Below are 12,238 nucleotides of genomic sequence, written 5' to 3'. Positions count from 1 at the left end.
AAGAAAAACAAGACTCATATTAGTCATTGAGCCATATATCTCCAACAAGTCCAGATGTATGAAAGCTACTTTACCCATTATTTTGTATTTTATTCTATATAGCTCTGTTAAAATAATAAAAAGTGCATTGTGGTTTGTATAGCATATCTATCTACCATCTACGTATCTCTGTATCTCTGTGTCTACCTAAGTAATTCTATAAGAGAGAAAAATTTAGAAACTTGCCTAAAATAGCTCAAATTGAATATCATATGGTATAGTAAAAACAGTGTTGAGTTTGAAGGTTAGAAGCACCCCTCAAGAGTTAAAATGATGTCCAAAATAATTACTATAGCATGGATTCTGCTGGCTGTTCAAGAACCTGGGGATTCTGGGGCCTCTGTCTAGAACCTGAAGCATTTACAGTTTTCTATCTGAACCAGGCTGTGCACCTCAGACACTTCACCAAAAGGGATGTGCAACAATGTGGAAGTATAATATTTTTACACTAACAACATATTGCAACACATTGTTTCTGTTTTAGAAAATGGTCATTTTCCATTAAAACTTTGTTGGATGTAAATATTATTTTAGAAAGATACAATCTACCTTAATAATATGCTCCTTGAATTTTTTTTTTTTGGAGGCAAGGTTTCTTTGTGTAGCCTAGGCTTTCCTGGAACTCACACTGTAGACCAGGCTAGCCTAGACCTCAGAGATCTACCTGCCACTGCCTCCAAATGCTAGGATTAAAGGCATGTGCCACCACTGCCCAGTGTCCTTAACATTATTCACACACACATTATTTACACACACACACACAAGTTTTTAGAGATGGTCTCTTGTAGCCCAAGCTGACCTCAAATTCACAATGGAGGAGGCATTGACCTTAAACTCCTGATCCTTCTGCCTCCACCTCTTAAATGCTGGGTCTCCAGGTATGTACTACCATGTCTGTTTTATGTGGTGCTTTGGGATTGAACCTGAGGCCTCATGCATGGTAAATAAACACTCTACCAGAAACTGAACTACATCCCCAGCTTGACTGTCTAATAATTTTTATTATTATGCCAAATACTGAGAACTACCAGGCTGATGAGGATGAGAACCCATCAAGACAGCAAAGCCCAAGCTCCTCCGGTTCTTCTTGCCTCCAGTTGAGGCTCCCATTGCCTCACCGTGGCTTCTTACCAAACTCCCATTTTAGCAACTATACTCTATATCAATCATAAGCAAATAAGTGGAACAGTTCTAAGCATCCAGTCAGAGGTCAGGCAAATCCAAGTAGATTCTGAGCCCTCCCAGTGAAGCACATTCTTGGCCTCCTGGGGTTTGTTTGCCACCCTCACCCCATTTCTCTCTGAGGCAGTCTTTCTACATAGTCTTAGCTGTCCTGGAAATCACTATGTAAACCAGACTGGCCTCACAGAGATCTGACTGCCTCTGCCATCCAAGTGCTGAGATGAAAGCCATATACCACCAAGCCCAGCATAAGCATCTCTTTGTCAGATGGAAATGAAATAACTTTCTTATCATATTAAGGCTTAAATGAAATAGTGAATCTAATCCACTGCCTAGCTCATAGCAAGTTCTTGTTAACAGGAATAACAGTCAACACTCTTGAACACTCACAATACGCCAAGTCTAAATCTAAATATTTCTCGAACTTAATCCATTGATCCTCATAATGCCCTGTGAAGACAGCTAGCAGGCCTAGCACATAGTCCATGGTTCTCCTTGCTGTGTTGTTGTAGTGGTGATTGTTTTTAAGGTCTGACCCAGGAGTGTAATGTGTACATTGGAGGGCTAAATAAGCATTTGTAGGTTTTATTCAATTTTAACATTGAAGCAAGTGAGATAGGTAAGAATTTTGATCTTCTAGATAGCCCGTTGACTCCCACCTCCTTCCTCTTAGCCACCCCAGGCATAAGGAGTCAAGTTAAACACATATGAACCTTAAGCCACATGGTCCACATCATACCAGTAGCCCAAGCCTGTGGTACCAGGAACATTCATAGTAAGTGAAAGAATTTATTTCCTAGGTGCCTGGTTTAGATGCTATTCTGTGTCATTCATAGCTTCTACACATATATACACAAAGACATATGCTGCCTTCAGCAAACTTATCTACCCATGAATATATGAACAGAGACATAAGCATATTTTGGATTTTGCATGTATGTATAACATGTTTGAAGCTGTGCCTGTACATAAATATGTATGCTGGGAGAAAGAACTATGGGATAATTAATCAGACAAGACTCTCTCCACTGTCATCCCTCCAGAACAGCAAAGGCACTTTTGCTATCTGTGTGTGTGTGTGTGTGTGTGTGTGTGTGTGTCTTGGAAGGTAGTTCAGCTGCCTTTGTCACCATGGAAACTGAGGGATAAACCACTGGGAGCACAAATCTGAGGCTCTTGACCAACTGCTGCTCTTCTAGGATAAAGGAGACAAGTCCCCAGCAGAGCTGGACCTTAGGACAGAGCTGAAAGGAGGGCAAGGAGAAAAGTTACTCTCTTCCATTAGGCATTAGGATTAAGTACCTCAGGATTATTCTATTTAGGTACCCTGGAGCTATAAAGTTGATTTTGCTAGAAGCAGGTCTATCCAGCAGTACTTAAGAGCTTGCAGCTAAATTATCTAGTGCTATACACAAGTAAATTGACCAAGAGATATGAGCCTGGCTATTGTCTGCCTAACTAGGGTTATTATGATCTCCTCCAAATTTCTGAGATCAGAAGGATCTCATCAGACGATGCATTCAGGAAGAAAGCTGTAAAGGAGTCATTTTAAGATCCTTTTTTGTTTTTCTAGAAGACAGAGAAGAGAGGCCCAGCAATGTGCAGACTGCAGAGAGGGCCTTGGCCTTTTAACTTTTGATTGGAGAATTCTAAATGAGACTGGAGACCTTCTAATTGTTAAAAAAATTACTTTGTAGCAAAAAGAAGGGTGGAAAAAGTAATTAGAAGAAAGAATTGTGATTTGAAAAAGGACAGAAAGAAATGCATGGCCAGTAGAAAGGTTAGAAAGGCCATGTCCGCTCTAGGGCTAGAATGAGGAGTGCCCCTGGCTGAGCTCACAAAAACCCAGCAGAGAACAGCACAGTTGTCTAATAATCCAGGGCCATCCAGGATTCCCAGTTTTTAATCTTAATTTAATGGATAATTGTTCCAGTAGGAGAAAATCCTGACAACCATACACCCTCAGGACCTCCTCTAACTGGGAGAATGAAGTGGGTACAAGTTCTGGCCTTACATATCTGAATGGTATTGTATCAGAGAGCCTTTTGTAACTGCTTGAGGTGGAGGGAGGAAGAGAAGAAGAGTATGGGGGAGGGGCAGACAGGAACAGATGCTTCCAGATCTGAAGAAACAATTTGGGGAGGAGGGTGGAGAGGATCAAACAGAAGAAGAGGAGGGGGAGGGAGAAAAGGGAGAAGAACAAAGGTATAGTGGAGATTGGAGGCTCTGCCTTGTAAGAGATAAAGGGGGATCTGGTGAGATTGCTGAGCCAACATCTGCCCTGCTATAAAACCTTGTTCTCTTTGGTGCTGGCCCAGGGACCACTCTGGAGTGGTCAGATCCGGTCTGAGGAGGCCAGGCCTGGAGGCCCATCCAGGAACCTTTGAACCTTAGCTGTCCCTCCAAAACTGTCACCTTTTGGCTCTCCTTTTTCAGCTTTTACAGTTGGGGGCAGGGTTCCTAGGAGGGAAGCTGGGATTGCCGATTATCTCAGAGGGTTACTGCAGGAAAAGAGGGGTAAAAACACAGGGAAAGTGCAGAAGGCAGTAGACTTGACAGTCAGAAAAGACAGAGCTGGAGGCAGTCACATTCCAAAATGGTTTCTGAGACTGAACCCCAGCCCCCAGCCCCTAAGGAGGTTCCCAGGTGAGATGATGACAACCCCACTACACCTGAGCCAGGTGCAGCAGACAAAAAGAAGGCCCAAGCAGGGGAAAGTTCACTCATAGCTATCAGTACCTCCCCCATCTCCCTTCTCCCAAAGGAGCTGAATTCATTCTTCCAGCTAGAACTCAAACCCCAATCTGTATTCTTAACTTCCTAAAATCTGTTTCATTTGAGTGGAAAGACTCAACATGTACAAACTTACAGATACATTGTTGCCCAAAAAAGCAGAGTCACATCAAGAGCTTGGTTATTACCATAGTGAGAAGGCACCACCCTAACAAGAACAAACCGGTTTGGGGGACTTCTAAGTGACTCACCTTCCAGTCCCTTATCAACAGCCCATCGAGTTTAAGAACGCTTTTCTTTTTAATAAAAGGCCAAATCCTAACCTGACATAGAGACAAAGGCCACAGCATCTAAGCAGTCACCTCTTGCAGAGAAGGGCTTTCTGGCCTGCAGTTCTGATGATGGTTGGTATGATGGCCTGTAATTTTTCTGGGAGCCCTTGGCGGAGCTCAAAAGAGCACTTCCGCCCTCTCCATACCCTCAGAAATCTCTAAAGGGTTGTATTTCCTGCGGGTTAACTCGGAGAAAACTCATTTCTAAAGAAAAAAAAAAAGAAAGAAAGCTCCTTATTTGGTTAAGTGGTGTGTTGGTCGTGGAGTAATTGAGAGAGTCCGCTTAATTTTCCATGAGGTAGCGGGTTGTCTAGGAAAGAGGTGTGATAGGGGAAAGAAAGGAGACTGGGATCCGCAGGGCCGAGACCCCAGGCTTCGGAGTTCACCGCGTAGGGAACCCGCCAGGCGGGCCCGCACCCCGCGCTCCTCATTCCGCGCCCTATTGTCCGTAGCCAGAGCTCAGGGGTCGTGACCTAGGTGAAGGCGACCCAGGGCGAACTCGGCCTGGAGCCCAAAGCAGCCCTTGCCCCACTAGGCCCTATTTCCCCATTTCTCGGTCCTGAGACCTCGCCCTCCAGCAGTCCCTAGAAAAGAGCGGCCCTCTCCCGCCAACCTCAAGTGAAACAGTCGCTTTTTTGCCAGATTCGTTTGCGCGGGGCTTCCCAGGCAGCCAGAGGTTGGGAGCAAGAAGCTAAAATTTTTCTAGTTCCTTGGCAGTGCTGAGACACACTCTATCTCAGCGTGTCTGCACCCCCATGACCATCACCACCGAATTCAAATATACTTTTTTTCTAAAGTTGGGCTGGGAAAAGAGGGAGTCCAAAACAAGGAAGTGAGCCATGATGACACTGCCTCTGCTTCGCCCTTACCCCTGGGGCAGGAGAAGCAGGTCCCCGAGGGCTACAAATTGGGGGCTCCAGCAGTTGTTGAGGGACATTTAAAATGAACCTTCCGTTTTATTGGACCCTGTAACTCTCTCTCTCTCTCCCTGATCCATCCCCTTCACCCCCCACCCCCGCCCCTGCCTTCGTTAGGAATCTTTCTCTGAGCCTTGTGAGAAGGAGAGCGGCTGCTGCCTTTCTCACAGCTTGCTTGGATGTGTGGTAAAAAGATGCAGAGCTAACACCAGAGAAAGCAGGGTGAGACAGGGTGAGGGGTAAGGTTTCCCTGAGAAATATAGAGAGAATAGTCTGAGTGCAAACCTCCCCCATGCGCCCCCTCCTCCTCCGCCTTGGGAAGCCTATGGCCAAAATCTCCTTTCCTTTGGCCTTAGTTTCTGCCAGCTTTCCAACCTCCAAAGGAAATGGCACTCCCTGAGGGGCAGGTTGTAAGGTATGCAAGGCTTCAACTCTCTAGTTCAAATAGTGCATCTCACCATTTTTAATTCTCAAGAGGCATACCCCCAAATTGCCACACACCACAGAGGGAAAAAAAAAGATTAAAATAGGGTTATATATGCCAGGTGCAGAACAAGCACTCTGAGAGGGGCAGTCAGTTCTGTGAGGCGCTTGGTCAGAGGCAAAGACATTTTTTCCCACCTAAATTCTGCAAATGTTTATTTTGGGCTTCTGCCCATCTAGATAAATCAAGCTAACAGATTAGGAGGTTCATAAAATTGTATTCTTAGGTAATGACATCCAGAGAGGCAATAAATATTCCATCTGCTTTGGTGGCCTCGAGAGTAGAGGATCTTCCATCTCTTTTACCAAGCCTCTGAGAGGCCTCTAGGAAAGGAGGAGTTTTTTTATTTGAATTAGCTGTCCAAAGGTGGGGTGCCAGATAAAAGCCGAGGAAAGCCTGGAGATATGGCTTTGTGAATACAGCACCATGCTACCCCGGGACCTGGCAAAAAGCCTAAAAAGGATTGAAGTGCCCAGCACACTGCTCCTCCTTGTCATGGTGTCCTCTTAAGAGCCCTTTCTGGGTTAGTCCTGAAACTTAGGAAAACAGAGAAACCCTCCCTAGCAGAGGGTACTCTTTCGCAAACCTCTTACACACACACACACACACACACACACACACACACACACACACACACGCACAAGCACACACACACGCACACACACATTATGCAAGTCCAAAGAAGAAAACTGAAACATTTAGAACTATAGGAAACAAACTGCAAGAGATCCTTAGAGAAACAAAGTGGCCCAGGCCTTTCCTCTACCTAGCCTTACTCCCTCCACTCACTTTTACTTCTTGAGCTGTTTTCTCACAGCCCTCGGTGTGTGGACTCCCACTTCCTCCAAGCAGACCCTTTCCATCTTACATTTGACTTCCCGCCCTCTCAAACAACTGGAGTTGAGATAAAAATTTAGTGAAAGACAGAGTTTAGACTTGGGTTCTTTACCCAGAGAAGGTTGAGTGCTAGCTACTTACAGGGCAGCGAAGAGATTTAGGGCTTGTGGGGATCTCCCGATGCTTGGAAAGAAGGACCATAGAAGGTTGGTGTCTCTCAGTTCACAGGTCTTCCTTTTACTTGGCCATTGAGGATGATATAATGCTGGGCTAGCAGGCATTCACATGCGTTCCTCTCCCATGAGTCTGGGCGAGAAATCCCAGAGTCCTACAAAAGCTGGGACATCCTATCTGGAGGCCAGGGCCTGAGCAAGGACTAGGCTTCAGAGGGTGGAAGATGGGGGTTGGGGAGAGGTCAGAGGCTCTGCTGAATATAAAGGCAATGGGAGAGAAAAACGCTTGTGTCCTTCCCGTGAACCTGGGCTGAGTCCTCCCCCCAGCCTTTCCCCACTGCTTTACTGAACTTAAATAAAAGCCTTGCCCTCCACTTCCCAGTGAGGCTAGGGAAGCATCAGGAGCATTGAAGTCAGGGCTGCTAGAGCTTGGGGCCCAGGCCCAGGTTAGCCCCATGTCTCACCCCTACCCAGCTAAACTGAAGGCTTTCTGGGTGGTCAGGGCTCAGACACAGGAAAGCTTTGGAGAAATGAGAAGAGATTCCTGGGGGTAAGAGGCCCAACTCCTCAAAAACCCTAGTGTAAAAATAATAATAATAATAATAATAATAATAATAATAATAATAATAATAATAATTTTGCTACATTTGTCAAGAATGTACGAATTTGGGACCTTCCCCTCTTTCCAGATCAAGAAGGGCAGAGACCCTAAAAAATGACTATGCATGCCACAGAAAGAATGAAAACAGTAGCCTGTAAAGAAAGGGAAATAAATGTCTCAGCTCTTACAAGCTGTTTTCCCTAAGTTCTAGAGTGTTCCTTTAGAAAGAGCCAGGAGAAACTTCAGAAATAACAGGCAGCAGTGGCTTTCTCCTATAACTCTGCAAAGCTCAAAGCTAAACAAGAACAGTGGGTCTGAAGACACCCCCACTCCTTGCCATCTCCCCTTTCCAGGTTCAAAAAGACATCTGACCTATCCCTCAGACCTTCCATCTCTTTTCAAACACAGTTACCAACACTCTACAACCACCACCTCAAGCCCAAAGATGATTGGGGATACATACAGTCAGATCAGGTCTCTAATTCACTTGATTACATAAAATAACTCCAGATAATTGCTGCCTCTGCTTCCTCACACTGTAAACAGCATGGTTTTCCATCTCCAGGGTACTACTGAGGGAGGAGAAAGTAGACCTCAGGGAATAAGTGGACCCCCACCTCACCCCAACCCCAGCAACACATTGGCAAACTCCAGAAACACACACAGACTCTGTTCCAAGGATTAGTCATCAAGTAGTTCAAGAGAAAAGAAAATTAAAACATATCAAATAGATTTTCACAACTTGGTGTCTCCTCTGTCTGTTGTTGCCTCTCACTATGAGATTCAAAGAAGAGGAAGGTAATCCGGATTGCCTCTCCCTCTCCCGTTCCTGAGTGCCCTCCATCCAGAAGTTTATGTGAATAGCCTAGGGGACCACTCCCAACTTTTCTCCTCACCTTGCCCTACACACCCCCACTCTCCAAAAAGAGCAGGCTTAGCTTAGGGCCTGGTCCCTAGGACCTGATAGAGCCAGTTGGGATCCTTTGGGTTGAATTAGTCTTTAGTTTGTGTGTGTGTGTGTGTGTGTGTGTGTGTGTGTGTGTTTTCCTGGTGGTACACCTCCCCATCCTCAAGAAAACTCTATGTATCTTAGAACCACAGACACTTGCTCAGGATCTCCCAAGCTTTGCCAGGACACAGGAGATTCTAGGAAGAGCATAGTCCTTTAATTTCTAACATTCTTCCTTAACATCAGGCAGATGATGATCAAAAGTTCTAGAAAAACATAAAAGTCCTTCCTTTGCCAGTGACTCCAGGCATCAGTCTCTGAGGCCTATCCTTGCAAGACAGGCCTCTGGCCTCCACTTTACCTTTTCCCCCCAAGGCTAAGAAAACAAATGTGCCATCCTGGCAGGTCACCTTGCAGCTTCAGAATCACCAGCTCTAAACCCTTCTTCATCCCTTTAGGAAAGCCTATTTGAAGAAGGAACATCTTCCTCAAGGTCTTACCCCAGGAAGTCCTGAAAGAGGACAACTTTTCCTTCACTTTCCCTAAACTTGCTTTCTAGTCTGCAGATCTGGCAGGGTCTAAAGGACAGAGAGGGTGGGGTGTGAAAAAGAGGGAACTGAGTCTGACTACGGGAGAGTGAGGACCCCCACCTCACATTCAGCTTCACTGTAAGGATCCCCAGGTCTGATATTCCTGAGAAGTCAGAGATAGGACAGTTGCATTCTCGACAGTCTGCCATATTCCTTACCCCAGACTCCCTTTCAATAGGCACTGAACACCTGAAGTCAAGTGTTAACCTTTGTGTGTTTGTTCAGTGTAAACTTAGGCAACTATAGAGAAGGTGAGGTGTCACCAGACCAGGAAGAGGGGGATTAAAAAGAAACCATCAGACATTGACGTAAAACTAATTCACAGCCACTGGTTTATTATTGATCACGGGGCATTTCACATCAACACTAAAATTCTTTATTGCAAGTTTTACAATAATCAAGTAAATTCAGTCCAAAAACACAATAACCACGATGAGCGTAGGGGAGCATCTACCTACAGACTGCCTCTCTGAACTGAAAGTTCATTTTTATTTTCTTTTGGCTCCTCAAACTGAACAGCTCCCAGAGGCCCTCCAGATGCATTTAGCTTTGTTTGCTGTCCTCCCCCCTCCTCCCACCCCCCCACAAGAATACAAAAGAACTTCATAGCTTTGTTCTCCTTAAAATGACTTCCCCCCTCACTAACCTCCCCTGGTGCATTTTCAATGCAAAAGGCCTAAGGAAAGAGGGGGGTAAAGGAGAAGGAGAGAGGATGGGAATCCACTTACAAATCTCCCTTTCCTTTTTCTTTTCCTCATTTCCCCTGAAATTCACCCAAACCAGACCATCACACCTTGCAATATATAATTTTTGCAGCTTTTTTTCTTAAAAAATAAATACCCCCCCAATGGCCTTAAAAGCAAAGCAAAGCAAAACAAAACAAAACAAAAAACAAAAAATAAAACCCAGCAGGTACCATGCTAAGACAACACCACATGCTTAAAGGGGTCCTTAACAGCAAGGGAAAAGGGCAAGGGGCTTGTTTGTTTATCTGTTTTGTCTGTTTGGAACTGACAAGGGAGGAAGCAGGAGGAAGAGAGAAAAAAGAACCAAAAATATATATATATTAGATTCTATAAATAAGAGTCAATTTGTGTGTGAGAGGGCACGGAGCACAGGGTGGGGGCAGGGGTGTAAGTTATGTCTTATAACCTGGTGATGTCCTCTGCCCGTTGCTGCTCCGGCGGCGTGGCGCTCTGGGAGTGGTCTTCAGAAGTGCCGGGGGTGGCTGCCGAGAGGGTGCTGGGCGCAGCGCCGGCCGGGGGCGCTGACCTCACTTTGGTGTTGGGGAGTCGGTGGTCCTTCTTCCATTTCATGCGGCGGTTTTGGAACCAGATTTTGATCTGCCTCTCAGAGAGGCACAGCGAGTGGGCGATCTCGATCCTTCTCCTTCGGGTCAGGTAGCGGTTGTAATGAAACTCTTTCTCTAATTCCAGGACCTGCTGCCGGGTGTAGGCTGTCCTCGAGCGCTTGGGCTCCCCTCCGTTATAATTGGGGTTCACTGGGGGAGGGGGAGGGGAAGCAAATAGTGGGGTTCAGAGGCAGCAGGCTCCCTGCCCCCACCCTCACCCCATCCTCAGCTTTGAGGAACAGGAGGGAGTGTTGGAAATAAAGTCATCAAGCTAAATGGGTTATAAAGAAGTTGAAGGAAGCTAGAGACTTTGTAGTGTAATAAGAGGGGAATCCTCATTGTAACGACACTGAATTATTTATGCGCCCTTAGAAAGCGAGCATAGTTTTCACACATACATAACAGATCGTAGCACATGGCTCGGACTGCCCAGAGTAGCTAAGCCATAAAATTTATGGGGGATGTAATTACCCATTCTCGCTCGTAAATCCAGTTCAATTGTGCTAACCCAGAGTCGCTCCTGGAGAGAGAGGGGGAAGGAGAGAAAGGAGGACGGGGCCAGAGGGGGCCAGGGAGGGTGGGGAGCGCCGGGAAAGGGAGGGGGGCAAAAAGCAAAGTTGCCTACCCGTGCTAACGTGAATTTTTTTCATCCAAGGGTAGACTATGGGCTGCTTGCTGGCGGCGCTGGAGGGATGGTCAGGGGCTGGCTGGCTGCAGGCTGGCGGGGCTGGGGACGGGGAGGCAGAGGCGCCTGAGAGAGGCGCCGGCTCGCAGAGCGGCTGCGATTTCTCAGGGTGGTGGTGGCCCGCCTGGGCCGGCCCGTGGGCTCGCGAATTGCCGGGCCCCTGGAGACTGGTGCAGCTATACTGACGCTCAGGGTAGCTAGGGCGCGGAGGCGGTGGTGGGTACAGCTCCTGGTGGTGATGCTGGAATCCGGATTCCCTGGTCCGGCCGTAATATTCCGGACTGTGTTCAGGGATGTAGCTATTTTGCGAATATTCTTCGCATGGAGGAAATTTCGGATCGATGTAGTTAGAGTCCATCAAATACGAGCTCATGATCATTAATTTCTGGAGTGGAAAATAATTTTTCTCGCTTTGTCGTTTTTCTGCTCCATAAAGCCCTCCTACTAGCTAGCGACCCTGTAAAGTTACTTTCACCATGTGACTCCGCCGGCCAATCACACCGAGCAACCCAGTCCCCGGATAAGGAACCGAATCGCTTTATTCAAAATGTATCCAATTTTTTGTGTATGTGGTGCTGCTGCTGCTGCTGGGGGGGGGGGGATGGCTGGCAGAAGCTGGGGTGCTCACCACTGCACACTCCACCAGACTGACAATCCTCCCTTGCTAAAGATGGGTGGCTCCCAGCTCGACTCCAATGTCTGGGCATTGGGGGCTGTCGGGAGGCTGTGATTCAGCCCCCGCCCAGAGTCTTCTCTCCGGCCTCCAGTGGGCCCTGTGGGCCTCAGCTCCAGTGCCTTTCCAGTGGTCTCCATTATGGCAATCGTGTTGCAGTCTGTGTAGGTCACAGGGCAGCGCCCCTCTTTCGCAGGAAGAGGAAGTTCAATGAGGGCTTCAGTGGAGATTGGATGGGGAGGGGCCCAGGCTGAGCTTAGAAGGCTGGAGAGCCTGAGCTGCCCTACCCCATTCAAGGATCCTTAAGTCCATTTCCCCTCTCCCATACACACTCACCCAACCCTCTTGGCCAAGGGGCCTTGGAGACAGGGTCCCAGCAGTACTAGGCAGGTTGAGGCAGCGAGATGCAAATGATCCTGACGTCATTTCTGGAAGTCTAGGGCTTGAGCCCCCTCTGAAGAAAGACAGGAAGTGGTTGGCAAAAGCTGATTTCAGAAACCTTGACACCACTACTACCCACTGTCCTTCCCGGCCCAGGCCCCAGAGCAGAGATCTCCTACTGATGGCTCATATGTGACTCCTGCTCCCTGGCCTGCTGGCTTCTCACAGCACCTGCCAGAATAGCTCTGAGCAGCTCTGGTGAGAGAGAGAGAGAGAGAGAGAGAGAGAGAGAGAGAGAGAGAGAGAGAGAG

The 12,238-nt window shown here is 47.1% G+C and overlaps 1 protein-coding gene across 2 annotated transcripts in view; it reads right to left on the bottom strand.

The window, feature by feature from the left end:
• Positions 1 to 9,146: 9,146 nt before the first annotated feature.
• Positions 9,147 to 12,238, bottom strand: part of Hoxc4 (homeobox C4) — a 3,600-nt gene continuing 508 nt past the window's right edge. Inside the window, exons 2-4 of one of the 2 annotated variants that reach the window (XM_031357194.1) lie at positions 11,883 to 12,000; positions 10,814 to 11,733; positions 9,147 to 10,338 (exon numbers count right to left, since the gene is read on the bottom strand). In XM_031357194.1, coding sequence (XP_031213054.1) covers positions 9,983 to 10,338; positions 10,814 to 11,252 — 795 coding nt within the window. In that variant the 5' untranslated portion in view covers positions 11,253 to 11,733; positions 11,883 to 12,000 and the 3' untranslated portion in view covers positions 9,147 to 9,982. Of the gene's footprint in view, positions 10,339 to 10,813; positions 12,001 to 12,238 lie in introns of both variants that reach the window. The other variant, XM_031357185.1, reaches the window with a different exon arrangement.

Source organism: Mastomys coucha, unplaced genomic scaffold (assembly GCF_008632895.1).
Source record: "Mastomys coucha isolate ucsf_1 unplaced genomic scaffold, UCSF_Mcou_1 pScaffold11, whole genome shotgun sequence".
Lineage (NCBI taxonomy): Eukaryota > Metazoa > Chordata > Mammalia > Rodentia > Muridae > Mastomys > Mastomys coucha.
Note: the sequence above shows the minus strand (reverse complement) of the source record. Positions and strands in the feature narration are given on the sequence as shown.